The sequence below is a fragment of the Passer domesticus genome, chromosome 14 (genome assembly GCF_036417665.1).
Source record: "Passer domesticus isolate bPasDom1 chromosome 14, bPasDom1.hap1, whole genome shotgun sequence".
NCBI classification, from domain to species: Eukaryota; Metazoa; Chordata; class Aves; order Passeriformes; family Passeridae; genus Passer; species Passer domesticus.
In genome coordinates, this window is record NC_087487.1 from 19870617 (window position 1) to 19898487 (window position 27871).

General features: G+C 48.8%; 1 protein-coding gene and 1 long non-coding RNA gene across 3 annotated transcripts; one reads left to right on the forward strand and one right to left on the reverse strand.

Moving 5' to 3' along the window:
- Positions 1–73: 73 nt before the first annotated feature.
- On the reverse strand, positions 74–27829 carry CTDSPL2 (CTD small phosphatase like 2). Of its 2 annotated transcripts, none has more exons than XM_064389477.1 (13): positions 27673–27829; positions 12452–12660; positions 10837–10975; positions 9767–9916; positions 9122–9334; positions 7850–7928; positions 7468–7579; positions 6545–6631; positions 5299–5361; positions 4612–4691; positions 2715–2841; positions 2392–2487; positions 74–1970 (listed from the first exon to the last, which is right to left on the reverse strand). In XM_064389477.1, exons 2-13 carry the CDS (start codon positions 12641–12643, stop codon positions 1905–1907), a joined length of 1404 nt encoding a protein of 467 aa, XP_064245547.1. In that variant the 5' UTR covers positions 12644–12660; positions 27673–27829; the 3' UTR covers positions 74–1904. The 2 variants fall into 2 exon arrangements, with proteins under 2 accessions (XP_064245547.1, XP_064245546.1); XM_064389476.1 differs by lacking the exon at positions 27673–27829 and adding an exon at positions 14802–15119.
- On the forward strand, positions 2838–6044 carry LOC135281000 (uncharacterized). Its single transcript, XR_010347791.1, has 2 exons — positions 2838–3132; positions 5742–6044. It is a non-coding gene; the product is annotated as an uncharacterized LOC135281000 (long non-coding RNA).
- Positions 27830–27871: the final 42 nt, after the last annotated feature.

Sequence of the window (27871 nt, forward strand, 5' to 3'; positions counted from 1 at the left end):
CCTCCCTTCCAGAGTCCATCCTCCATCTCTGCATCAGCCCAGGGGACACGGCTGCACCAAGCAGATGGAAAGGTAATGTTCTGTACATTTTATTTCAATAAAGACATAAGACAAACAGCGTAAAGATGCCCAGATGCCCTAAAGATAAATACATTTAAAAGATTCTCATTAAAATGAATCTGTAGTATTTCTTTCCTGCAAGCAAAATACCTTTCTTTAAATACAAAAAAAATCAGTATTCTGAATTGCAAATGTTTTCAGTTTTTTTGCAGAAAATCTGCCATGATGATTTTGTTTTTAATGAATAAGGATTTTCCACAAAACAGGCTTGCTCTACATGCTAAGTTTTAACAGTTCAGTGACACCATGTGCTAGCTACATACACAACAGATAATATAGTAAGAAAACACTCAACCTGATGAAAAGTTAAAATCTTCATTAATACACTGGAAAAAGTTGACATAACTCATGCCTTTTAAAATCAAAAATACAAAAATTAAATGTTTTGCTAAAAAGATTTTCCTTATTTTAAGGACTCATTTGAAAATGAAGCTGCATGTAATTTGTACAATAAAATTGTACAAGTAAACAGGTAATATACATAAAAAATTAATTGACATACTTCTCAATTATCAGCTGTCCACCTTTAATTTCCAATACTGTACTTTCTTATCAAGCATACAAAATAGCAAACTTCTCTTTAGAAAAAGTGCCGTTCTGTGACATCTTTTACACAAAACCAGTCCGAGCCTGTGGCGTGGTAATGCAGTCGAGAGGCAAAGCTTCCTAACTCGTACAAACCCTACCTTCCAGGGAAAGCCTCCGGGAAAGGCGGCTCCCACCGCTATGAAACATCCCCTCCGGGGCGCTGCATTAGGAGCCAGGGCCGGGCGTCCCTCGGAACCAGTGGGATGGCAGGCAGCCCTGCCCCAGAGGCTGCTGGAAGCAGGAGTGTCGCAGGAGCCCGTCCTGCCCCGGCCGGGCACAGCAGAGCTGAGGTATTCCTTGTCCATCGTGGTGCCACTGCCAGCTGTGCTCTGTCCAGAGGACGTGCCATCGCAATGGTTTAGGATATTCCCAATATTAGTCATTCTTGTCTTCGTCTTATCTAGCCAGTCTCTTGATTTTTGAAAAGGTTTCGACTACAGTAGAATATTACAGAAAGAAAATATAAATGCAGGGTTTCTTTTTTTTTTTTTTGTTTTTCTTTCTAAATGAAACTTACGTGGGCTAAAACTAGAGAATATTTTTAAACAAATATACAGGATGCAGGCAGACAAAGCAGGGAAACGGCCAGCCAACTGTTTAATAAAAAACTAACAAAATTTGGCTATTTCCAGAAAAACTATGAAGCGCCTCAACTAAAAGGAATGCATAATGAAATTCTAATCTAATACAGGTCAAAAATGTAAAAAGGTTATAAACCTTAACAGGAAAAATAAAACAACTTTTACTGGCCATTCCTGTTGAAATGAGAATCTTAAAAGTAACAGAAAAGTGGCTACAAACCCACTTAGAGCACCGAACAGAGAGAAAATCCGAGTCCGTTTTCAATCTCTGTTGTATCATAAAATCCTGTGTTTCTACAGGTCAAACTGCTGGTGGCAGAAACAGAATTTTCTTTATAAACTGCAGATGTCCTGTACATAAAAAAATTTCCTTGGAGTTGCACTAGTTCTAAAGACTTTTCTGTTCTAGCCTCCCTACTGCGGGTACTGGATTGTACTGATGGCGGCAACCTCAGGTGTAGAAAGTCTCTTTCTGTAACCCTTGATCATTGTTGGGCACCAAAGATAAGAAAAGCAAGACGGGGTACAAAAATGCAAAATTTCAACAGTAATGGCAATGTTTTGTATTAGTCCAACAGGGTCCTGCATTTCCTCCCCTCGCAGCGAGAGCACACTTTAATCGGGGGGTAGCAAGTCATGCAAGCGAAATCTGTCTCTGATGTGAGGTCGGACGTCTTCGTTCTGTGGGGGAAAGGGCAGGTTTAGGAGCATGAACACAGCAGAACCCGCTGCAGCAGGGCTGACACCCTCTCTGAACAGAACAAACAGACTGTGCCACTCCAGGGGCTTACAGAAGTAACCCCACAGCACCCACGAGAGCTCAGGAGTGATTCCAGGAACACAGACACACAGCACAGCCAGCACCAGGCACTGTGGCACAAAGTGCTCAGGGGTTCCCAGTTTCCTGAGGACTGATGTCACAATCCCACAGCCCTGCACTTTCAGCACAGTCAGCAGTGACAAGCCCCCTTGTGCTGTGCAAACACGTCCCTGGATCTTCACCAGCCTCAACCTCAGTGACTCAGAAACCCTTAACAATAGGTGAAAATATTAAAGGAACTCACTGACACTTCTGGGAAAAGCCAGGAAAGCAAACACTTACCAGCTCTACTAGTTTCTCCAGAAATGGAATCAACTTTAGGAGTTCATTATCATTTTTATCCATGAACCAGCTTTCTATAGGAATTCCATTGGAAAGCTGAAGTTAAAATATGAAAAAAAAAAAATAAATCAACACACAATTTATATTTAATTTATCTACAAATAAGACTTGTGAAATAGCATTTGAGGGAAAAATGTTTCCAAGCCACAGATTCCTGAGTGTTTTTCCCACAGTTTGGTTTGCAGACTTCCATAGCAAGCCCCAAACTTACATTTCCCTGTCCCCCTCAGGAAGCTGAGGTGTCCCCTGCCCCAGCCCCTCACCTGGTAAGCAAAGGCTTGCGGTGAATTGTCAATGATGATGGTTTTGGAGAGGTCTCTGCCCAGGATGTTTAAATCCTTGATGTAATTCCCCTGTACACACACACAATGCTCACGGAAGAGTCGATGCCTGTCAGTAAAGGACAATACTCATTACTGAGGCCAAGGACTACATCCACACTGCACCAGCTTTGCCAAGCATTATCCAATTGTTTTATCTTCCCATCTCCTGTTAGAGAACTGCAGCCTTTTTCTGTTCTCTTTAGAGCTTTTTACTGGTGAAATGCCCAGCTCAGGTGACTTTGCACTAACCCAGTTCTGGGGTGGGTGTTTGTATTGATTCAGGCTCTTCTTTCTGACCCTGTTCCCAGACAGGCTGAGGAAGGGACCCAAGAACACCCCAAGGATCTGCAAGCTCCAGGTGCTGCACAGAGCCAAGTTTTTGGGGTTTTTTATCCCTTTATTCTGTCCCAGCCCTCCCAGAACAGGGCCTCCCTGTGCCACCTCACAGAACACAAAATGTCACAAGGAATGATTCCTTTCCTGTTGTACCTCTGCTGGCAATTAACCTATTCCAGTCATTACACCTCAAAAAAAAGCCTTGGGGCCAAAACATCCCATCACCTCCTGCCTTTCCCATTAGGGCCAAAACATCCCATCACCTCCTGCCTTTCCCATTGGGGCCAAAATATCCCATCACCTCCTGCCTTTTCCACTGGGGCCAAAACATCCATCACCTCCTGCCTCTGCCATCAGCCTGCTCCTGTGTAATTCATGCCAGAAGGAATGGAGGGATGGACTGAAAGGACTCAGATTGAAAAGCCAGCAGGAATAAACCTCCCATCCCATGGCATATCCACGGAACTATAAACTGCAAAGCAGGCAGGGGTGGTGCTGCCCAGCCCCAGTGCAGAGCAGCCCCTTCAGGCTGCCTGTGTTTAACTGAGTGCTCAGAGCTGCACAGTGTGCCTAACTCCATGCAGAGCTGAGCTCCCCACGTTGCCATGGAGGGAAAGGAGCTGCTGCATTTATATATAGAGTGTGAGTCACACGTGTGGGGCCTGGCAGGCACCTGGGGCTGGTGGCAGAGCTGGGCCCAGCCCGGCAGCCCCAGCCAGAGGCAGGCAGCACAGATCTGACACCTCTGCAGGCTCCCCAGCCTGCCTGCTGCTTGTGCTCTGCCCTGCCCCAGGGGCACTCACAGCCCTGCAGCTGATCAGGGGTCTGCAGAAGGTGTGACACAAGGACACAGCCCCACACCCTGCCCTGGGGTGCCAGCGCCCTCTTGGGCACCATCCTCTGGCACCCCACACCTGAGCAGAAATCAGTCTGGGTCCAGCACTGCCAGGTACAGTCCCCCTGCCAGGTGAGAGCGACAGAATCCCACCCCTGGAATTGCCTTCTGCCCTGAGGAACTGGAAAAGCCAAACACCTCCCAGCAGAGCTCAGTACTGAGAAATGAAAAACCAAACCAGCTCCAATACAAAACCAACAGACAAATGACTTTGTGATTGAATGAGAATTAAAAGCATGCTGATTGCAAAAGCTATACAAGCCACAATTTGTAATAAATAACTCAAGTGATTAAGTTAAGTTTAGAAGTAATCAGGCACTCATTTAATTTCCTTTATTTGCAGTGGGTATTCCAGAGCAGATTTCTGATCCCCAAGAGGTCATTTCCCATGAGCCAACCTCACAGAGACTAATCAGGGACAGGTTTTGGCCTGGGGTTATTTAATCACAAGGCACCAATTCCATCACTTCAGTCCATTTTTCTCCCTCTCCTAGCCCAGGCAAACCCCCAGGGGATCATTCAGGGAGACACTGCAGTAAGAAACACGTCCCACCCCTCTGGGCAGGCACAGGACTCAGTTTGCCCACGACACTGTTCTGCTTTTACCTGACCAGCTGCTTTTTGGGGTCCAGGATGTTCAACAACTTGTCTGCATACACCTTCTTAGAAGCAGTAAACAGAATGATCTGGGGATTGGAGGGGAAAAAAGTCACCACTGGACGTACCAGGAAGTGGATACAATTTCAAAATTAAATTCAAAGGTGGTTGTGGGAAATGAATTTGTAGGAAAATTTTAAAGTTTGATAGAAGCTTCATATAGTGTGTATTTGTATGTAAACTTTGAGATAAGAAATGTTTGCTTAGAAATGTTATGGAATAGGATAGATATTGTTATGAGAGAAATGGAATTAGAAATAAGTTTTAAAAGGTGGTTTTGTAAATAAGATCAGACATTTTGCAGAAATAGAATTTCTCCAAAATAGGGGTAATTTTAGATGATTGGTTTTAAGGTATTTATAGTATGGTATGGTTAAAGTTCATAGGTTAAGAAATGTTTAAAGTTATTGTAATTAGGAAATAGTTTGTGATTGTAATGGTGTGAATTATAACATTTGTATTATTTTACTTTTTATGTGAGATTGAGAACAGAATAAAAGTTTTAAAGACGCCTTTTCGTTGTTTTATTTTTTGTTTAGAAAAGGGTTTAATCCGATAAATTGGTGTTCAGTGTGAGGGAAAAGGGTCTGACAGCTGAAAAGCAAAAGAGGGAGCACTGGAGGGTGCAGGTCTTACCTCGTAGATCTGAGACATGCGCTCCAGGAACTCTCGGAAGAACGGCCTTAGCCGGACGTACACCTGCACAGAGAGGGGCTTCAGCAACGGGGCAGCACCCCAAAGAGGGGCTTCAGCAACGGGGCAGCACCCCAAAGAGGGGCTGCAGCAACGGGGCAGCACCCAGGGGGGCTGCAGGGACAGGGACAGCACCCCAAAGAGGGGCTGCACCAGCCTCCACCCTCCCTCCATGCCCACCCTGCCCCTCTGCAAAAATCACTTCAGCTCTTGAATGCAGTCAAAGGAACACTTTCTGTTTCTGCACTGAAAAAATAAAGTGCATTATTTCCTACAAATGCCATGAAATATATGTATTAAGGTTCAATACATTAACAGAAAATTAAATACATAAATATGTACAGCCTCCTATTCAACCTCATGTTATATCAATTTTCTATTCACAGTAAAGTGCTCTAAAATAGATCATAAGAAGAGACAGGGAATTCAAGAGCTGAAATGAAGCCTGCACCACCACGGGCAGCCTGCACCCTCCCACCAGGCCCACCAGGTCAGCATCACAAACAACCAAAGAGCAAGGATCAGCCTCCTGTGCAACAGCACCCCAGGGACACCAGTGCTCCAGCAGTGCCAGCCTGAGCAGCTCAGAGGGAGCACTGACACACTAACACCAGCCTGAATATTCTGATGGAAAATTGGATGGAATTAGGAAAAAAAATGAATAAAATACAGAAGTTGGATGATCTCTAGGTTAGAAATGAAACTGGTTGCTTTGACCAAACACCCTGAGCCTGACCAGCAGGGCAGCACCAGCTCAAGCCCTGGACACAAGAAATAAATCCTCTTCTGAATAACCAACAACAACTACCTGAGCCTGGGGATGGCAGAGTGATTTAAAAAAAGGCTTCAGCTGTTTGTGTAATTCCATAAACTCAACCACCCCCAGCACAGAACTGCACTCACAGAGAAACCATGCCCTGTAAGGAACTGTGGAGCCCAAGAGGCCCCAGGCAGGAGGCTCTGCCCCCCTCTGACTCCAGACAGGGTTTGGGCTCACGGGCAGGAGCTGAAAGGGGAACAGCCTCAGTGAACACCAAACTTCCTGCCACACCTGACACCTGCAGCTTCTCACCAGACAGGTGTGAAATGCCAGGCTGCTGCTTCTCCCTCTGCAAGCAAGCTGAGAACAACTGCACACAGCAAGGAATCCCACAAAACAAAAACCAAACGTTTGTGTTTCTCTATTTACCTGGTAAATGACATCTTGAAAAAGAACTGGAAAAGTGAGTGCAGCATCTTCTAATTCATTTAGACTACAGTGCACTAATGTTTCATCCTAGAGAAAAAGTTACATAAAAGAGAGAAAAGAGTGTGAAAAAACAACATGGAAAACAGAAGTCGTTTTCTGCATTTTATGCTCATTTTAAAGCAGGTTTATTTAGAATGGAAACTGTACGTTTGTGCAAGTGCTGTCAAGATTGAAGAAAATTCTTAGGATGAATTAAACATTTCATTATTCTTGCAATCCTTTAGAAGTTTCAGTAAACTGTGTGCTGGGGGTGTAGTTATAAGGAGGTATTTTATTTTGTAGGCTCTTCTCTCATTCAGTCCCAGCCTGCATCTTTTGAGTGTGAATAATTCACCCATTCCTATGATCACAGGGATGGCCCAGCTGGTGCTGCTCAAAAAACCCCACCACACTAACAGGGTCTGAAACAGCTTTCAAAACAGAGACACTGAAACAAATCACCACGAAGACAAATATAGAGCTTTTCAAAAAGTGGATTTGTGCCCTTTAAGAATGTTCTAAAAAGTAAAAGTTGAATTTTTCATCAGTCTTGATGAAAGACACTCATAACTGAATCTTCCTACTTATTCCACCTCATTTTCCCCACCCTAGATTTAGGGAAGCTTTATGGGGACAGATAAATGTTTGAGATGTTAAAACTGTAATGCTTTTTTTTTTTTTTTTAAGCAGGATGTTAAGTATTTGACAAACACAGCTCACATTCTATTCCTACCACAATTAATTCTTTTTCAACTATTTTTAACTAAAATTATGCAACATTCAGCAGTCTTTGTTTAAAGCAAGCATAACTGATTTCCACAATGAACAAAATAAGGGAAAGGCTCCATTCCCCTGCTCTGGTTTGTGTTTATAAAGATATTTACCAAGTCTAGAACTAATGAGAACTCTGGTGTGCTTCTGGTTTTCAGTGGGAGAGCTGGCTTCCTGTTCAGCTGCTCTTCTGTTAGTGGGGGGACGTGTTTGATGAAATAGTATCTGAAAAGAATACAGATTTTGCTGTAAAAATGTAAACTATTGAACTGCAACGTTGTAGCCTAACTTAATATTTGAAATATTTAAGGCACCAGAAGTAAGTATTTTAAATTGAAATAAACCCCACATGAGCATACACAGGTTTTTCTTTAAGCTCAAAGTTTTTGGAGTTCATTACCGTAACATGAAAATGATCCAATTTAAATAAAAGTATCTGAATTAAATACCCCAAATGATTAATTTACTATTTCCAGTTGAAACACTGGCACTTACGGATCAAAGACTTCCCAGTCCTCTTCATAGGTGGCTTCTGCATGAGCTGATGAGTAGCCACTGTCTGGAGATACTGGTGCTGAAATTCAACAAAAAGGACCAAAACAAAAAATAAAACAAAAAACCACAAGAGCTGGTCTTATTAGTGCAGTTCTGTAAAGTGACAATGCACTCGAGACACGAGGCAGGGGAACAGTGGCAAAGTCTCCCTCCAGCCCCACCTGCCCTGCCCAGGGCTCACATTCACCCCGGCTGCAAGGCTGCTCATCTCCCAGAGCCTGGAGGTCTGGGGAGGGCTTAGCTCAGGATTTGATGCTGCCCACGCACACAGAAGCTGAATTTTTGTCAAAAAAAGATGTTGTCTTCTGAAGAAAATATGGAAAATGAATGGAGGATCTGTGTGTTTCTCATTTACCATGTGCTTCTAATACAAGGCACCAAAATGTAGCAAATTTCTCTTTGGAGATCAGCAAGTCCAGAGTGTGCAAGTTCAGTGTTAATAACAATTCCTTTCCTCTGGAATCTCGGCTTCCACGGGAAGAAGATCTATGAGGCCACCTGAGTTACACCAGGAACAGGCAAATCCTGCCAAAACTGTGTCTTTGGCGCCTAAACCAGATTTGCCTACCAACCACAAAAATCAGTATTAACACTGTTTGCATGCCCCAAGGACAGGTGGGACAGGAGTCCCTGCCGAGGTGCTGTCCCCCCTGGGATCACCCTGTCCCTGTCCTGTGGCACAGTCCCTGCCCCTTACCCAAGGAATGGTAGCACAGGAGTCCCTGCCGAGGTGCTGTGCCCCAGGATCACCCTGTCCCTGTCCCTGTCCTGTGGCACAGTCTGCTGTCCCTGTCCCTCACCCAAGGACAGGTGTCCTTACTGAGGCACTGCTCCTCAGGATCACCCTGTCCCTTTCCCTTACCCAAGGACAGGTGGCACAGGAGTCCCTGTCGAGGCACTGCCCTCAGGATCACCCTGCCCCTGTCCCTTACCCAAGGACAGGTGGCACAGGAGTCCCTGTCGAGGCATTGCCCTCAGGATCACCCTGTCCCTTTCCCTTACCCAAGGACAGGTGGCACAGGAGTCCCTGTCGAGGCATTGCCCTCAGGATCACCCTGTCCCTGTCCCTATCCCTTACCCAAGGACAGGAGGCCCTGCCGAGGCCCTGCTCCCGGGATCACCCTGTCCCTGTCCCTGTCCCTGTCCCTGTCCCTGTCCCTGTCCCTGTCCCTGTCCGTGTCCGTGTCCCTGTCCCCGTGTCGGGTCCCTTACCCGTGAGCGGGGGCAGGTCGCGGTCCCCCGGCTCCTCGGGGTCGCCCAGGCCGTTGTTGACGGCCCTGCCCTGCACGGCCTGCCCCGGGAAGGCGGCGCCGTTGGCGGAGGTGGCCGTGCTCGTGGTGATCTCGTCCACCTGCTCCATGTCCAGCTGCTTCACAATCTCCTCGGCCTCCACGGCCTGGCCCGGGGAGTCGGAGCCCGACGTTCCTGAGGGACATTTCCCAACAGCCTTCCCTCAGCTGAGCTCCCGTCACGCTGCTCACACTCGCTACCAGCCACACACACACTGAGTCTCAGAATAATCAAAGATATCCACACAGATTCATGCCACAAAAATAAAAACTGAACTAAAGACCATGACAATGACTTTAACATGTGTCTGGGACAAGGAATGTAACCCCTTTGTTCTTCCCTCTCCTTATTTTCTTTTTTAATGAAAGGTGCACCACTAAATACACCCATGAAAGAAATGTTCCAATGTTTGTAAGCTTCTTTCACTAACCATCAAGGAGTCTTTCTGCCTGGCAGCTTCAACTCTTGGTTTGTAAACCAGAATGAAAAGTGCACTGTCACTCAAAGCAGCTATTTCATACAAAACTCTATCACTCTCAGACTATCAGCTTTTAAAATAATACTCACCATTTTTATTTGCTGGTGAAAAAAAATTGAAAACAGGAGAAAATATGGTTCCCAGTAATGTTGTTCGTGGGGGGCTGCCTGTGGCGGGGTTATCTTCCAATTTTCCATTTTGCTTTACATGTTGGTTCGTCATCTCATAACTTCCAGCTTCTGGAAAAGAAAAAAGCATGAGTTTTAACACCACCCAGCTGGGCTTCAGGTGCCTCTGTTCCCTTATGGCCAGCATTTGCTCTCTAGGGGTGTACTCTTGTTCATGGCTCAGCTGGGTCCATGAGGTCAGCAACTTTCTGCCAGCACAAACCCAAAATGTCCATTCCCAACAGGCTCAGAAGCTCCTCTCCAGGTGGGGAGCAGCCCCTGCTCCCAGCAAGAGCAGAGGTGTAAGTCCTGGCAGCGATTTGGTGGAGGCAGCCCCGGCGCTGCCAGTGCCAGGACTCCACTAGAGGGAGGCACGAGAAAGGGTCACAAGGGCCTGGCTGAGCCTGCAGCTGCTCCAGAGCCCGCGGCTGGTTCCTCTGCACACACACACAGAGGCCACTCGGAAGGGAAAGGACAGGCGTGATCACAGACAACACAGGACAGAACTAAATGAACATCCACGCTCCAGATCTGACACGTAACAAGGGTGAGCTCTCATGCCACAACTCCAATCTCACAACTCTGACAGAAACCTGTCTGTGTCTGACAAGAGCTCTCAGCATCTAATGATACCTGCTTACTACCACAAACATCAGGAGCTGGGAGGTCATGTTTCCCTTTTATTTGTGAGAAAACGGGAGAACAGCTAAACCAAATTATGATGGGACTTTCAGAATAAGAATTAAAACAAAAAAAAAAGTTAAATTAGTCCCAAAGCAGCAGCTGCTGATCCAAACTGCCCTCACAGAGACACCGTGGAAGCCTCTGGGGGGGTGGAAGTGCTGCTCACCCCTGGAAATGCTGCCTGGCTGTGATCAGCTGAGCCCTGCTCTCCCTGCAGCAAGCTCCCCTGCTGCAGCAGGGCCGGGATCAGTGCACAGCTGAGGTGGCAGAGCTGCCTGTCCCCAGGGCACAGCGTGGCATTCACCCACCTCCGTTCATCTGACTTTTCCGCCGCACGCGCGAGAGCTGCTTGTTGGGCTTCTCTCCTGTCTGGGGCGTGGAGGTGATCAAGTTGTTGTCGATGTCCCGCTCAATCCGACTCCTCTTGGGGGGATTTTCTCTTTCTTCCTTAAAATACAAAAGAGGGAAAAAACAAATGTACTGAGCAGTGCCTTTTTCTGTGGGACAGACCAGAGAATGTAATCTCCTTTGGAAAGTTCACCAAAGATCCCTCTACTGCTCCACTTCCAGGTGCAGAACGTGCAACAAGGGCCTGGCCAGCTGGGATCTTACATGAGTTTAAACTAAGTCAAAAGTATGGGGAATGAAAACTGTGCATGGAGCTGCTATAGTAGAAAAATTGTCTTTACAGCCAATCGAAATATTCCAGTGCTGCAGAGGCTGGGAAATGCAGACATGAAGTAACTAAAATTACCTGAAACTTGATTTCTCTGCCTGCTAAATACACAGGAGGTGAACTGCCCAACAATATCCAATGTGACAATCCATACCAGTACAGGGCAAAACTGAGCTGTGAAAAATCCAAGGATTCTCCTTACCTGGGAGTAAGTGACTGCAGCACTCATGGGAATGAGACAGAACCAAAGAGTTCTGCACATCTTCTGTGCATGGCTGTATGTGCAGGCACACGTTTATGGCAGGTTTCTTACCCTTTTCCCCCAAAACACCTACGACAAGTCGATAAAATGTTGAAATTTTATCAGATTTTTATTTATCACAGAGCTGATCTGGGATACATTGTAAATTAGTTCTGACTTCCTGGATACTCTTCTTTCGAATCTGCAGTTACATAATGGCAGTATCTGAACCGCTGGGATGGATGATGTGGGGTTTTTAACTGGCCTCCATCTAGAGAAAAAAAGCCAGTTTTTGAAGTAATTGCAAGGTTACATTCAGCCTATCAAAGTTCTTATATATATATTTATATATTTTATATATATATGTGTGCGTGTTTGTGTATATATATTTTTCACCCTCAAATGTCCATGCAGCACATGCAACAGGTGCTCCCATGTGCAGATCAGTAAAGCTCAGCTTTCTAGACATGAGATTTTGTGGTTTTCCCCAGCAAAACCTGGATGTGATGCTCCAAGCAGGAAAGTGCTCACTGCAGGAATCCCTGAGCAGCTGCATCAATTCCATGGCACTTGGATTTGTGAGGTTTGACCTTCATTGATTAAATGACTCCTGAACAATTTTGAATAAAATTGCCAGAAACGGTCAAGAAAATAATGCTTACAGACTGGCTTTTCTAAGTTGTTAGTACTGGTAATTCCTTGAATATGGATCCAAGGAATCCTTAACACAGATATTAAGAATGTACTGAATTTATTTGACAGTTTCAAGAAGAAACACCAGGCAATAAAGCCTGTGATTTATTGGACTGTCAAATACACCTACAATTTACTCCTGAAGGTTTCAAAGTCTGCTTTACCTGACACAACTCACAGGCACCTGTTGCCTTCCAACTCTTTACATTTTGCTTCCACCACACAATTAATTCTTAACAGAACTGGTTTTCAATCAAACCTGAAGTGATTACGACCCACTTGCAAGCAAAGCAGGGGCCTGCAGGCGGCGTACCTTGGGTGTGCTTCCTTTAATGAACTTTTTGATCGAAGACAAGAGGCCTGTCTCATTTTTGGGTGGTTTTCCCCCGCCGCCAGGTAAGGGCTCCTCCACCTCCGAGTGTTTCCGCTTGGCCCGCAGCGCCCGCTGCGTGTGGAGCTGGTTGGACTGCTGGGAAGCCTTCCGTGTCCTCAGCCTCATCTTCATGGGTACCGCATGGAAAGCTGCAAAGGGAAAAGCAGTGATCCCTCACTGAGAAACGTGGCAAAGCTGCAGCTCCCGAATCTGAAGGGTGACGTGAGGCTGGTGGTGCTCCAGCACAGGGCTGTGTGCACAGGGAGGGCACCACGCTGCCAGGGGAACAAACCATGGACTCTGCCATGGGCACAGGCCCAGCACATCCATGGGCACAGCACCCAGCACATCACTGAGCACTGGTATAGCCCTGGTACAGCACCCAGCACATCAATGAACCAGGAACAGCCCTGGTACAGCACCCAGCACATTGGAGAGCTTGGCACAGCCCTGGTACAGCACCCAGCACATCAATGAACCAGGAACAGCCCTGGTAGAGCACCCAGCACATCACTGAGCTGGCACAGCCCTGGCACAGCACCCAGGACATCACTGAGCTGGCACAACCCTCCAGCCGGGGCAGGCTGGAAACCCTGACATGACCTGCTCAGAATGACAGAGCAGTCTGGGGTGGAAAGCACCTCTCAGGCCATGAGCCCAGCCTGAGAACAATCACAGCCTGTCAACCAGCAGGGTGTCACCTGCCCTGATGAAAGCACTGATTGTGGGGTGCCTGCTGTCTCCAGCCCCAAATGACTGGACTCTGTGACCCAGGAAGTTCTTTCCTCTCTCTGTTCCTCAAAACACTTCCAAGTCTCCACATTAAACTTGAGATGAGGCACAAATCTAAATTCCTGTCGAGTGCTCCCAGAAGGAATCACGAGCCTGGGCACTCGGAGTGGATGAGGACAGAGCAGCTCTGCAAAGGAACCCAAACTGAGCTTCAGTACAGCTGAGGCTGGGAATCACACAGACCTTGGGAACACTCAGGCAAGGGCACTGTCTATTAAAGCAGAGTAAAAAGCCATTCCAGGGAATGCATCCCATTTATCTCCAGCCTCCAAGTGGGCTGCTGGTATTGTCACACTGAGCCTCAATGTCACTGCTCTCTGGGCTGGGGACGTGCCCTCTGCAGCTGCCTGGAGCTGGGCTGGTTTGAGGGGGACTCCTCCTGCTTAAAATCATCCTTATGATGGATCAGGAGCAGAAAAATGAAGTAGCAAGAAATCCGTCTGAGGTGCAATGCACAGAAATGCTGGAAATAAAGTAATTTGCCTTTCCTAGCTGAAATCATGACAAAACCCAGGTTTTTAAAGAAAATTGTATGCTTATCACTACAGGAATCGGTGCCTGCCTTTCTGGAGTCCATTTAGTGTAGATCTGCTAGCTGCATAGACAGAATAAATATAGCATTTAACATGTAAGTTGCCTTTCTGGAGTCCATTTAGCGCGGCTCTGATTGCTGCAGAGACAGAATAAACAATCTGCAACATTTAACATGTAAGTAATGTCACAACAGGTATGTTGCTTAGGAAAAGGCAATGGTGGCACTGGGATGAGTCACAGACAGGGAAATACTGATAATGTTTCTGAAAACCTGTTACACAGCTGTGTCTGTTCCCAGGCAAACCTCAGCCTCACACAAAGGTGCTGCAGCTAAGGAGGAATGACCCTGAACTGACACTGCTGTCAGGAAAGTGCTCTGTGTGTACTGCCGAGGGTGAAACACGGTGTTACACAGAGTTACTAATGGAATAGTCACTGTAACTGCCAGCAAACACGGGGGTTCTTTTCCATAGGTCCCTGCTCAGCACTTCCATCAGTGGTCAGCTCAGTCCACTGTCCCCAGCACTGCAAGGCCACCACTGCCCACTGTCCCCATCCCCAGGGGCCACATCCACAGGGCTGGTAAATCTCTCCAGCAACAGGCTCCCCAACCCCGCCCTGGGCAGCTGTGCCACAGCTGGACAGCCCTTTCCAAGATGAAATTTTCCTTGATGTCCACCCTGAGCTCCCCTGGCCCAGCCTGGGCCATTCCCTCTCCTCCTGTCCCTGTCCCTGGCAGCAGAGCCTGACCCCCCGGCTGTCCCCTCCTGTCAGGAGTTGTGCAGAGCCAGAATTTCCCCCTGAGCCTCCTTTTCTCCAGGCTGAGCCCCTTCCCAGCTCTCTGAAGCTCCTCACAGGATTTATGCTCCAGACCCTTCCCCAGCTCTGTTGCCCCTGTCTGGACACGCTCCAGCACCTCAGTGGCCCTGCTCCTGCTCCCTCCTCATTTCTTCCCCACACTTACTCCAGACCTTGTCTCCTCCTCAGAGACCCGAGCAGCTCACAGAGATAACGGGGGAAATTCCTTCATTTTTATACCATTCCAATCAGTTTATAAGGGGAGCCAGTGGGCATGTGAGCAATGCAACGGAGTGTCAGTGACACAGCTGGACATCACACAGCCCGTGGGGACGCTGGGTCTGGACAGCTGGACAGGACAGTGCCAGGACAGCAGGAGGGCAGCAGGCAGTCCCGGCAGCTCCGTTCCCAGAGCACTCCCTGTGCTGGAGCCCCGAGCTCAGGAGAAGCCCCACACCCTGCAGAGAGGTGGGCAGTGTGTGTGGGGCCGTGGCACACGGAACAGGCACACCCAGCTGGCCTCTGTGACCTCTGTGACCTGCCAGTGATGCCATGGAACCACGAGCTTGGACAAGAGCACTGACAACACCGAGTACACCCACCCCTGGTACTGCAAGGCCACCACAGCCCGTGTCCCCAGGTGCCACATCCACAGGGCTGTTAAACCCCTCCAGGGATGGGGACTCGCCCCAGCACTGCCTGGGCAGCTGTGCAGGGCTGCAGAACTCCCAGTGAGGAAATTCTCCTTGATATCCACCCTGAGGCTCCCCTGGCCCAGCCTGGGGCCATTCCCTCTCCTCCTGTCCCTGTTCCCAGCCTGACACCCCTGGCTGGCCCTGCTGTCAGGAGCTGTGCAGAGCCACAAGGTCCCCCCTGAGCCTCCTTTTCTCCAGGCTGAGCCCCTTCCCAGCTCCCTCAGGGATTCTCCAGCCCCTTCCCAGCTCCCTCAGGGATTCTCCAGCCCCTTCCCAGCTCCCTCAGCCCCTCCTGGGGCTCCATTCCCTTCCCAGCTCCGTTCCCTGCCCTGGACACACTCCAGCCCCTCCAGGTCTCTCTTTTTGGCCCCCAGCACTGGAGGTGCCCCAGCAGTGCCAGCACAGGGGACGGGCACTGCCCTGGCCTGTGCCCACGCTGCTGTACTGACCACACAAAACAAATGTGTGTTAAGAGGAATTAAAGCTGTAAAACACGGAAAGGAGACAGACACTAGTGAAATTCCAATGTGGGAATGAAAGTATTACTTCAAATTTGCTGTAGTTTAAGTTGCCTGATTTTTCTAGAACTGAAACAAATATCAGTCACAAAAGATGAGCCTCTTTAATGTGTGCCAATGGTGAGTACACATTTATGCAGCAGGGAAACACTCAGCTCCTCAGTGCAGCCCTGCCAGGGACTCCTCTGGCTCACTGCACAGGCTGGGTATCAAGCCTGGGGTTATAAATATCTCTAATGGACTTAGCAACAGGTACCTACAATCCTCTCAGAGACAGGAGTTTGCTTTCCTAGCACTGGATCCACCTGGGAGGAGAGTTTTTATTGAATTATAGTCGTGGTTCTTTCCTGAACCAGGCTACAAAACTTAACACAGTCAAAATAACCAAGTCTAAACACGTAGGAGAATTTCCTTCCTCAGACCTGCAGGATTTGGATTTCCCCAGCACATGCCATCCCTGACGGGTGACCAAGGACCTGAGCCCGGGCTGGCACTGCCACCTCACCTGTGCCAGGGAAATCAGCTCCCAAAACCCCTTCTCTCTTCAATTACTTTTACACTTACAATAAACCCAGGAAGAGTGGGGGGAAAAAAGGGAAAAACCTTGTTCTTCATGAGAGAATTACATGAAGGACTAGAAGGAATACCCACTCAATAATTTGTGGGACAGGAAAATAAAATGTAGGAGCTCTTAAAAAGCAGCAGCTGAAGGAGCTATGGCTGCAATAAATTCCATTTTCCTGAGTCCACACACACCAAGTGTCAGGCTCCCTGCCTTGAGAATACTGTTGTTATTCCAAGGCCCAGGTACACTGTACTTACAGGAAAGAAATTCCTGTGAATGACTCACATTTCAAACGGAGAGCACACCTCCACGGAATCTGCACTTAGGGATGGTTTATTTCCCACCACGTATGACACTGCTGTTTTCCCTGCTTTCCCCCAAACTATTAAAAGGAAAATTAGGTGAGGCACATCTAATTACAGGGTTTAGGGCTTTCTGATACAGGAAAAGGTTGAAGATGGTATAAGAACAATGGTGAAGAACAATAGGCAGAGATAAATGACAAGAAAATGCAAAACTCTGGTGTTGAACAATTTCTCCATTCAGTTTGGCACTCAGGAATAACACTGAACTGCCATCACAGAAATCAATCCATCCCAAACCTCCACACCACAGCAGCTCCAGAGCATTCAGACAACTTGAGTATGTCCAGAGTGTGACTTTGGTGACAGCAAGTCAGGACGTGAAAAACTTCTATTTCTTTATCTGGGGTTTTTCTTGAAACATTTTTTACGCAAAGCCAAGAAAGTAAATAATTTTTTAACATTTTTTAAATTTTGAGCAAGAGCATCGACACATGGTGTAAACAGAGATGGAGACGTGACCAACTGCACAAAGCTGTGACCTGTCCCCACGTTTACCAGCTGTGACACTGAGGGGTTTGAAATTGAGGGTCAGTGTGTCCCTGTGCCCTGGCAGCCCAGCTGACACACACCTCCCAGCTGAGATGTGTGTGCTCCTTTCAGCCCTTGCTGGATCAGGTATTTTGCTCAGTTTGCTTTCAGACAAGTCGCGGCAGAGGTGTTTTGTCAGCACGGCTGCGATGTGACCCAGATTTCAGGTGAGGAACAGCCCAAGGAGCAGATGTGCTCCTCCTGGTGGGATCCATCCCCACGCTGCTGGGGATGCTTTCAGGAGAGCCAGAGCCCGAGCTGGGACAGCCCTGGGTGACACGGGAAGGGACACGCTGGCAGGGCTCTGGGGACACAGCAGCGTGGGCTGGGCCGTGGTGTGCCCCAAAGCCAAGGGCAAGGATGGACAGGTAACCCTTCCCCCAGCCAGGCCCCAAAGCCCTCCACACACCTCAAGGAAATACTCCTTGTTAGCTCAGGATGTTGAGACTCTTCCCCTTCAACGACTCTTGGCCTTTTTTAACCAACTTATTCCCCTTCCCTAGAAAATTACAGCCATTTCATGTCACTCCAGCAGACGCATTTCATGTTTTCCAATGTACTGCACTACTTGTCACTCTCCTCCAATCTTTACGTGTGTTTTTCTGCCACTGCAGAACTGAGAGAGCAATAAACCAGGAAAGCCTGACTCAAAGCAGTCTGGAAGTGATGCTAGTCTGGGGTAGGTGAAAGCAAAATAAAAAGGCTGTGATTTATTAAAATAGCAAATCACCCAATATATACTATTCAGATGTTGGTGCTGGGTTATGAAATCTGGATAAATGTATAAAGCAACTACAAGTTCCATCAAAACAACAGTAAGGAATTACAGCTATCAAAGGCACCTGTAAATTCTCCCTGTTTCATTGAAAGCCCATTTTCTCCTTCTCCCCACCTTCCAGGGCACCAAATCATTTCCATCTGAAACAAAATCCTGCTTGAAATCCCTGCTCTGCAGTCACCCTGTTCGAACCCTGATCCCACAGGACATCTACCTTGTGCTCACTCTACTCTCCCCAAGTCTGAGTACCTCCCCTAAAACAAACCCATCCTCAGAAGGATTTTGCCAGAGAAGGATGGCAGCTTTTTACAACTGGCCTCAACAGAAAATAGACGTTTTGTTCCTTTATTTTTCTGCTCTAGCCATCATATTTCTGTTTTGCCATTGCTTTGCTAGTGAGGCTTTGTTTTGATTATACCAAATGCATTTGGAACTGAAAGTTTATTCCCTCCCAGCCAAGATATTTTTCTCTTTGCACTGAGGGTACACGCTGGTAATTAATTCAGGCTTTCCAGTCTGTGTCACACTAAGCAAGGAGGAATCTTGGAGAACTGGGGTAAGCACAGGAGAGCAAACCTCAGAGCAAAGCCCAAAACCTGCTGCAGAAAGAAGGGCCTATTTCCAACCTCTGGTGCTGCCAAGATGACAATTTCACATCAGCCACCTCCAGACCTTGTGGGGCTCCTGAGAGCTCAGAGGCTGGGAGAGGAAAGTTTGCAGGGCTGGATTGTAGAGGAGCAGGAAGATTCCACAGAAGCAGCACCGCTCCTGTTGGGATCCTGGGAGGGACCAGCTGTCCTCAGGCTCTCTGGACATTCAATCCACACTGCCAGGCACACAGGGAGCCTATTTATGGAAGTCCTGTCCCTCTGTCACAAGCCGTGGCATGGACAGGTTGCAAACACTTCCTGAGCAGACCTTCCGGGATGTGGTCTGAGCACAAAACAATCCCGAGGAGTTACTTGTGCTAATGCTCAGCTCACCCACATCAGTTATCTTTTTCACTAAAAAAACAACAGAAACAGCAGATTAATAAGCCTGAGTAAGTCTGTGTTGGACTATGGAAGCCACGGAGTAACTCCTGTGTTAGTGAGGAGAATCCAAGAATTCCTGCAGAGCAGCAGAGCTGCCTTTTGCCTAAGTTCAGAAAACCTAACCCTGCTGCACTCCACCTGAATCCTCCCAGGGATCACAGCCACAATCACAGATCCCACAGGACCTTGTCAGACTGCTATCTTTTAAAGGGATGGATAAGGGTTCTGGCTGCTCCTTTGGCCTCAAAAATAGCAGACTATTTTTACTGCAGGATAAAGACTCTTTAAATGATAATATGATTCTCATTGCCCTGGCAAACACCTTCCTTGGTACACTGTATCCCTTCAGAGCCTTTCCCAGGAGGTGAAACTCTGCTCTCCCCTTTGCACGGGGCTGCTTTCATGCTCTCCTCACACCTGGCTTCCCTGATTTGAAACAAAAAAATCAACCAACGGAGCTGTTAAAATGGGGAAAATTCCAGCACAGTCAGGATTCGTATTACTCAGTGTCCAGACAAAATTTAAACCAATCATTTTCCCTTATGAATACATGCTGAATTAATACTGACTCTTTCATAGCCCATCCTGGCTTCTTTCCTGCATGGAAAACTTCATTCTTGCAAAATTGCAAATCTGAGATTAATTTGTGCCTGTACCTGAGTTAAAACTGACATGAAAATAAGTTCTAAAGGTTTAACAGCTGTACTCATTTGTGAGTGATACTATGTTTTTACCCTTAAAACACAATATTGAGACGTGATGGACTTGAAACTTACCCAGTCCTAAAAACTTGCCTGAAATTAATTTCAGGGACCTGTCTGATTCTGTCACAATGAAGCTATTTTATACATTTTATTTTCATTCTCTTTTCCCCCCCCTGTTTTATTTTGGGTGAAAAATCCACAAGAAAAAAACCCAAAAAAACAAAAAACCAATAACAAGCCTTTGTTGCCTACTCAATGGAAAGTTATAGGAAGTTTCTGCTCAATATTCCAATAATACAAAGTATAATAAGCACCAGCTACCAACGACAGCAGAAATTCTCTAGGGTAAAACTGCCCTGCATCCACGCTGTAATGTTTCCAGTCGACTTCACCCTGAATTTCACTGATTCCTTTCACAAGGTAATCACCTCCAGGTTGGTCTAATGTATCTCTGTCACTTGGAAAATGCAGCAATGTAATGAAACAAGAACTTTGTGGCTGCCATCCCTGGAGCCACCCCCAGGTCCTGGTGCCACCACCAGCCCCGTGCCCAGGTCACCACAGAGCAGCAGGGATTTATCAGCACAGCCACTTCAGTGCACAACCAAAACCAAACTAGGAAAGGAAGAAGCCTCCAGCCCGTAATTCCCACCAACAGGAGCCATCTGCAGGCACGGAGCCTCTGGAATGCCCAGGAAATGGCACAGGAGCAGTTCCACACCCTGCTCACACCTCAGCCCCAGCCAGCAGGGAACAGAAATCCAGCGAGTGACAAAGAGCAGAGGAGCCCTCTCAAAACGGCTTTTTCGTTTGGAAAGCACATACCACCAAAGACAAATGTTTATTTTCTAACCTTAAAATATTTCATGGTTCGGAACCCTGTTATGTTAATTGGCTTAGGACATTTCTGTATTAACTATTAATCTTTGAGATGGAACATTATCAAACCTTTTCAAGTATATAATAACCAATCTACTATCAAAAGAGAATTATCTTCAAATAAGTCCAACAGGGTAATTACACCTAACAATTAAGTCTGACACCTCTTCACCTGAACCTGGATCTCTGCAGCCCATTTTTCCAACTAAGGTCTCAAAAACCTTTCTCTTAAAAGTACCAATGAGCTTCCTAGTCCCTAAGCAACACAAAAGTAAAGGACTCTGAACCCAGTAATTACAGTTGTTTAGAAATATTATTATAGCTAGAATGAAGTCCTCAAAAGCTTCTTCTAAATTTTTAAGATCATAAAAGCACCAAGATTACACTAACTTTATTTTCTCCTGTAATCTTTATAATTTGTGGCCTGATAAGCAAAATAAACAAGCTTTTCCAATTGTATTTAAATTGATTTAACTACAACCGCTTGGTCTTGACACAAGCTCAAGGTGTCTGACAAACGGAGGTAGGTAATTCAATCAAATACACTGTAGTTAAATCCCCCGTTCACAATGCCTGCAAGCACCCTGAACATTCTTGTAAATATTCCTGCTATTTATCAAACACTTCCTTTACTTTTTGTATACTGTTTTCAGAGGGGGAAAACAAACCTTAAAGCTCCAGCTGACACTCTGGCTGGCTGTGGCAAGCCCCAGCCCAGAAGTGCTGCCCGCAGAGCTCACCAGGAGCTGCCTGTCCCTCTGTTTCCCTTCCTGGGAACCACGGCCCGTGGTTTCCCAGCTGCCAGGAGCAGGAGCTCAGCGCTCAGGGCAGGATTCCCCTGCCAGTGATGGACTGGCACTGGGTACCAGGCACACCCAGCAGCCAGGGCACTGCTGGCTATGAAGAGAATCCTCCTGCCTCTAAATGAGCTCCCCTGGGATGGTACAATGAGAGAAGCTCCCAGGACAGAAAGAGAAAAGGTGCTGTTACATCCTCTGAAGGGGAACTGGAGGAAGAAGCAAGGACAAAGGACAGGCCGTAGCTGTCACCTGGAGCCAGGGGACCCCCTCGTCCCTGGAGCAGCCACTCCACACACAGCACGGCTGGATGTGAAGCACAGCAGCCTGCAGGGAGCACAGCAGGCTGAGGCAATCCCAGCCCAGGGGAAGGAACACACACACACACACACACACACAGCCATGGGGGCACAGGGGAAGGAGCACACACACACACACACACACACACACCTGTGGGGGCACAGGGGAAGGAGCACACACACACACACACACACACACACACACACACACACAGCCGTGGGGGCACAGGGGAAGGAGCACACACACACAGCCATGGGGGCACAGGGGAAGGAGCACACACACACAGCCATGGGGGCACAGGGGAAGGAGCACACACACACAGCCATGGGGGCACAGGGGAAGGAGCACACACACACAGCCGTGGGGGCACAGGGGAAGGAGCACACACACAGCCGTGGGGGCACAGGGGAAGGAGCACACACACAGCCGTGGGGGCACAGGGGAAGGAGCACACACACACACACACACACACACACACACAGCCATGGGGGCACAGGGGAAGGAGCACACACACACAGCCATGGGGGCACAGGGGAAGGAGCACACACACAGCCGTGGGGGGCTCAGCCCAGCACTGCAGCCCCTGCAGAGCACACAGAGCCCCCCGGAGCTGTGCCCAGCCTAAGCAAACCTGTGCTGGGCTGGCTGTAACCCAGCAGCCTCCCCAGGCGATGCCAGCTCAGCAGAGGGCAGGGAGGGGGGAATGCTGCTTGTCCCCAGCCAGGCTGAGAGGCTCCCGGGGGCACGGGCAGCCAAGGAACCCGCGTGGGGCTCCCCACCAGCCAGGGAAGCCCTTGTGGTACAGCCCCAGCCTTGATTCAATCACCTCCCTTCCACTAATTAGCACCTCCTGAAGTACAGGGTAAATCAAAGCACTCGTGGGTTAGAATGGCCTAGGGTAAACTGAGTTGTGATTTAGACTGAACTGGTGCAGCACAGGCTAAACTGCTCACAACAACTGCTCTGATTCGATCAGAGTTCCTGCTACTTTATTAACTTAAATTAGCTATTCCCAAACACAGCCTAAATAAGGACAGGATCCCTCCCTTCCCTGGGAGGCTTTGAGGATGCTAATGAGCCCTGCAGCATCAGCTGCCTGGCCCTATTCTGCTGCTAACAACACTCTTGTTTATACATATAAGGTAATTAATTTACAGGTAAGTTCTAATCCAAACGCTTTAGAGTCCTAGATTCTTTTCTCCTACTTACACCTGGAATATTAGCAATAACTAGCAGAATGTATTTTTTGTACCTATGCTCATTTGAGTAAGTATCCATACTTATTCAAGTATCCATAGCTTATTTTCCAGATGCTGTGGAGTTAACAGCTCCTTTTAGTTACACTTATTTTCTTGACAGTATTATACTTAAAATTCTACTGCTACACTAAATACTGTGGACACAGAACTAGAGGTGTTTCATACACCCTAACTGGACTCCTAGCTCACCAAAAGCGAATTCTGAATTCAGACAGGTTAGGACTGCTAGGCATAACTTCTATTTCCATCATCTCTTTTCTGTGTAACTCCAGCAGAAGCATCACTTGGTGGGCAGCGGATCCTTGCTGGATCTAATGCAGCACAGGCACTTCCTAAATGTTGGCTTTGGGGTTATTTCCAGCAGGATGCACAGACATCTGACTGATGGGGCTGCACTCTGAAAACTTCTCCCACGGGGAGCTGTATTTTGGATGTCCTGATAGAGCAGAGATCAATGTGCTGCTGAGTTAATCCTCTCCACCAGCAGCTGCACAACTCCTTCCCTGGCCTTGGCCACAGATCCCGGGATTACCAAAACACTGACCCATCAGATAGGGAAACTGAGGCAGCAAAGGCTCTATCTCCTCAGATCCCACACGGATCCCCAGTGCTGGCAGAGGTGGCAGTGCACTGCAGGCTGTGCTCAACTCCCTGTTTTCTACAGCACATTGTCCTCACAAGGGCTTTCCTTGGATCACAGGATATGATGAGAGAACTTATCACTGAAGAAGTTAAGAGCACCTTAATCAAAGTAATTACTGAAACTGATCTGATTGGGAAGTAATTTATTTAGAAAAAGTTAGGACTGCCAACTGGGAAGCTGCGACCCAACCCCTGAGCTGATTGCTTTAGATGTGGATGATTTCCCACTTAATTTTTCAAGTGCTATTGAAAATGTCTTCATCTGTGAATGTCAAATATTTATTTTTCTAAAACACTAAATAATGGCCATCTAGGCATCTCAACATGTAAACAACATGTTAGATAGGCTTTCAAGCACCGGCTGCATGTGAGTTTCCCCGAAGCAATCGGAAGAGCTGCACCTCACTGCACTGTAGGGAATTCCCCCGGGATGGAGCTCTCGGTAGGGCTGGCACTGCCACATCCTGCCCGGGAGAGCTCCTCTCCAACCAGCTGCTGAGAGCTTGTTCTTCCCTCCCAGGATCCCAGCAATGATTCCATGTGAACAGCCTGCCCCCTGAAAATCACAACCCATCACGGATTTGATTAATCAGCTCTGCACTTGTGGTGCATATTTGCATTTTCTGAAGATTTAATTGGGATGTACAAACATCAAATCGCAGAATCGTAGAACGGTTTGGGTTGGGAGGGACCTTAAAGCTGATTCTGTTCCACCCCCTGCCATGGCAGGGACACCTCCCACTGTCCCAGGCTGCTCCAGCCCCAGTGCCCAGCCTGGCCTGGGACACTGCCAGGGATCCAGGGGCAGCCACAGCTGCTCTGGGCACCCTGTGCCAGGGCCTCATCCCCTCCCAGCCAGGAATTCCTAATTCCCAATATCCCATCCAGCCCTGCCCTCTGGCAGTGGGAGCCATTCCCTGTGTCCTGTCCCTCCATCCCTTGTCAAGGGTCTCTCTCCATCCTTGGTGGCCCCTTCAGGTCCCTGATCACCCTGCAGGTTCTCCTCTCCAGGCTGAACAACCCCGGTTCTGCCAGCTGCCCCACAGCAGAGCTGCTCCATGCCCCGATCACCTCGGTGGTCTCCTCTGCACTCAGTCCAGCAGGTCCATGTCCCTCCTGTGCTGGGAGCCCAGAGCTGGGAGCAGCACCCCAGGAACTTTTCATACACAACAGGCAAAAACCAATCTCCTCTTTGAAAGGTACAAGAGGTGGTGACAGCGATTCAGGGGCCAGCAAATGACGGGATTTCAGTCAGACTTGGTCCTTTACCTTCTGAGGAGCAGGAATCACCACATCTGAGCTGCTCTCAGTGATGAGTGAGAACGGCACTTGTGGAGAGCAACACTCCCGAGGAATTATGGAATAAGGATGCAGTCACAGAGGGAGCGTGTGCCAGGGGCAGCCTTTAAATCTGGGATGACCTCAGTGGTCCTGCAGCCACATGCAAAGTCCAAAACCCAGCACACATCCTAGCTTCCCTAGGGAGACCAGGCTGAAAGCACACGGAGGGGCAGAGCTTGGACAGGGCTTGGACAGGGCACAGCTGCACACCCATCACCTGCAAAAGGCACTCTTAGGGTTGTATGATGACTTATCCAGCTGTGATCCTGAAATGATCACGATGATGCCCTGGAACCCCAAGGCACTGTCCCAATATTACAAGAAGTCTCAAGCTCCTCCCAGAGCACACACATGTCTAGAAATACACAGGAATTTTAAATTTATGTCAAATTCCAGCCCTACTTCATGCATCCTGCTTTTACAGACTCCCAGAATGGCTGAGGTAGGAAGGGCACTCTGGAGTTTATCTTGTGCAATCCCCCTGCTCAAGCTTTTCTTGCAAGTTCTTGCCAAAATAGTTCAGCCTGACTTCCAGAATGGTTTTTACAAAAATGTGCAAGTGCCCCAAGTTGTTCTTCCCCTTACACCTGTGGAAAAGTTTCTTCCACAGAAATATGAAATGAATATTGTGCACAGAAAATGTGTCAAAAGAGCATATGTGACTCCCAAAGTCTCCTGCAAACACAATTTCTGTTGGTGTCAACCTCACGGCATTACAAGAGATCAGAGAAGAGCCAATGCAGTATGGAAAAACCTGGGAAGGTGAAGACTCAGTTTCCTTTTGAATTCTGACAACTTTTTCTGGTTTTTTAACTGCTTAATGCTACTGAGCCTCTGACAGTGTCACATCCTGGGGAATCACCACCCTGGGAGGGGGGCAAGGCTGGGGATGGAAAATCACCTCTCAATGATGAAATGCACGTGCGGCCCCAGCATATGTGGAATGTTTACATCCTCAGGAAAACAATCCAACTGTCCCGTTCAATCTCCAGGGCAGACTGACAGGGGAATTTTTCTTTAATAAAGAACTTTGATGGAACAGGAATGTCAGCTTTAGTGCACACTGCACTGACTGGAACAGGATCAAAACTAAGTTCCACACGATGTTTTCAGGGGAAAAGAGGAGAATGTTTCATGGAATTTAAGTCGGGATTTGGCTTGCATCCTAGAACATATATCTTGTTATGAAAACTGCTGAAACACTTTTAAGTGGGCAAGCCATAAGTGTCCTTGGAGCTATCCAGTCAACTGGAAGTCACACAGGCAGAACCTCCTAAAGTAGAAAAGCCTGAAATTGGGAGGGGGGGGTGAGGGAGGGGCAAGTAATCTTGGAATCCTATCTGTTATCCAGAACGGCTCCCTTGTGCCTACAGCATGAAGTAGTTACAACTTGTTTTCTGCTATTGTCACAGATCCAGGACGTTACTCTGGCTAAATCATAATCTCTTCCTGCCTCAGTTCATCCATGTGCAAACCTGGCTCGCTAACTCTTACCTTAATGTGTCATGGGGCTTAATTAATAACACTTAGGTCTTTTAAGTCCTCTACAAACATTAACTACTTCTTGTAACAACTCTCCAAGGCATTATTATCCTCATGGAGAAACGGCAAAAGAGGTTGTCACTTGCCCAAGGCAACAGAGTAATAGTTACACTCGGAGATCCTCTTCACGGGCTACTCTAACAGGGGAAACATCTCAACAAAGGCAAAGACAATAACGACTGACTCGAAATTACTTTTTAAAGTGCACCATGAGCATCCAGAAGACGACGGAAAACCCCTCCCAGAAACAACAGGCTTGGGACCAGAAAAAGCATCACAACTGTCAGCACGGAGAACGAAGCGCCCTGGACAGACCTAGGCTTGAGCTCACCCAAACAGCCCCGCACAGACAGCCAGACCTGTCCTCTCGAGCGCTCTTAAGTACCATAAAATTGAGCAACAGGCTCGTACAGTGCTCTCCAGTCACACCGAGCGAGCAGATAATCAATGTGGTATGCAGCACGCTAATTCCTTCCGCCGCGCTCCCAGCGGGGACCGGCAATGCCAATAACGGCCCCGGGCGGCGGGGGTCCCGCACGGTGCCGGCGCGGCCGCCGCCCCCACCGCCGACGGCGACAAAGTTGGTGTCCCCGCGCCCCGCCGCGCTGACATCGCCGCGGCCGCCGCCGGGAGCCCTGCCCGGGCAGCGCCGAGCCCGGGCGGTCCCCGGGGCCGCTGACAGGCGGCACGGGCAGCAACAGGCGCGTCCTGCGCGGGACCCGCGCGGGCTCGGCCCGCGACGCGCCCGCAGCGCTGCGGCTCCGGCCCGGCCCCGGGGCGCGGGACGGGCCGGGCGGGCGGCACCCGCCGCAGGCCTCGGCCTGGAGGGGCGGGCGGGGGGTGTCAGGCGGGGTGACACCGCTCCGCCGCTCCCCGCCGCAGGGCCGGCCCGCCCGGGCTGCGGCCGGGGCTCGCCCGGGGCTCCGCGGCGGCCGCGGGGGGCGAGCGGGCGGGAGGCGGCGCGGCCGCGGGCGGCGGGCCCGCCGCGGGCAGGCCCCGGGGGGACATCCCGCCGGTCACTCGGAGCGGCCACCCCGCGCCCCCACCTGATCCCGGGCTGGGACCCGCGCGGGTCCGCCGCGTCACTCACCTGCGGGAGCGGGGGCCGGGGAGCGGCGCCGCGGGGCCGCGCTGCGGGCGGGCGGGCGGCCGGGCGGGCGGAGGGCGCAGGCGGCGGCGGCGGGTCCGCGCTCCGGGCGCTCGGCGCTCAGCGCTCAGTCGCCATTTCCCGCCTACCGACCCGCTGCACCGCACCGAGGGACCCGGATGGCAGCGGGGCCGCCGCGCAG

Excerpts from the sequence above, each read along its gene's own strand:
- CTDSPL2 (XM_064389477.1), bottom strand. The coding sequence starts at position 12,643 with ATGAAGATGAGGCTGAGGACACGGAAGGCTTCCCAGCAGTCCAACCAG. Across the intron at positions 9,335-9,766 it reads TTCACCAGCAAATAAAAATG|GAACGTCGGGCTCCGACTCC; the intron begins GTGAGTATTATT and ends AATGTCCCTCAG. Across the intron at positions 1,971-2,391 it reads TGGAGAAACTAGTAGAGCTG|AACGAAGACGTCCGACCTCA; the intron begins GTAAGTGTTTGC and ends TTTCCCCCACAG.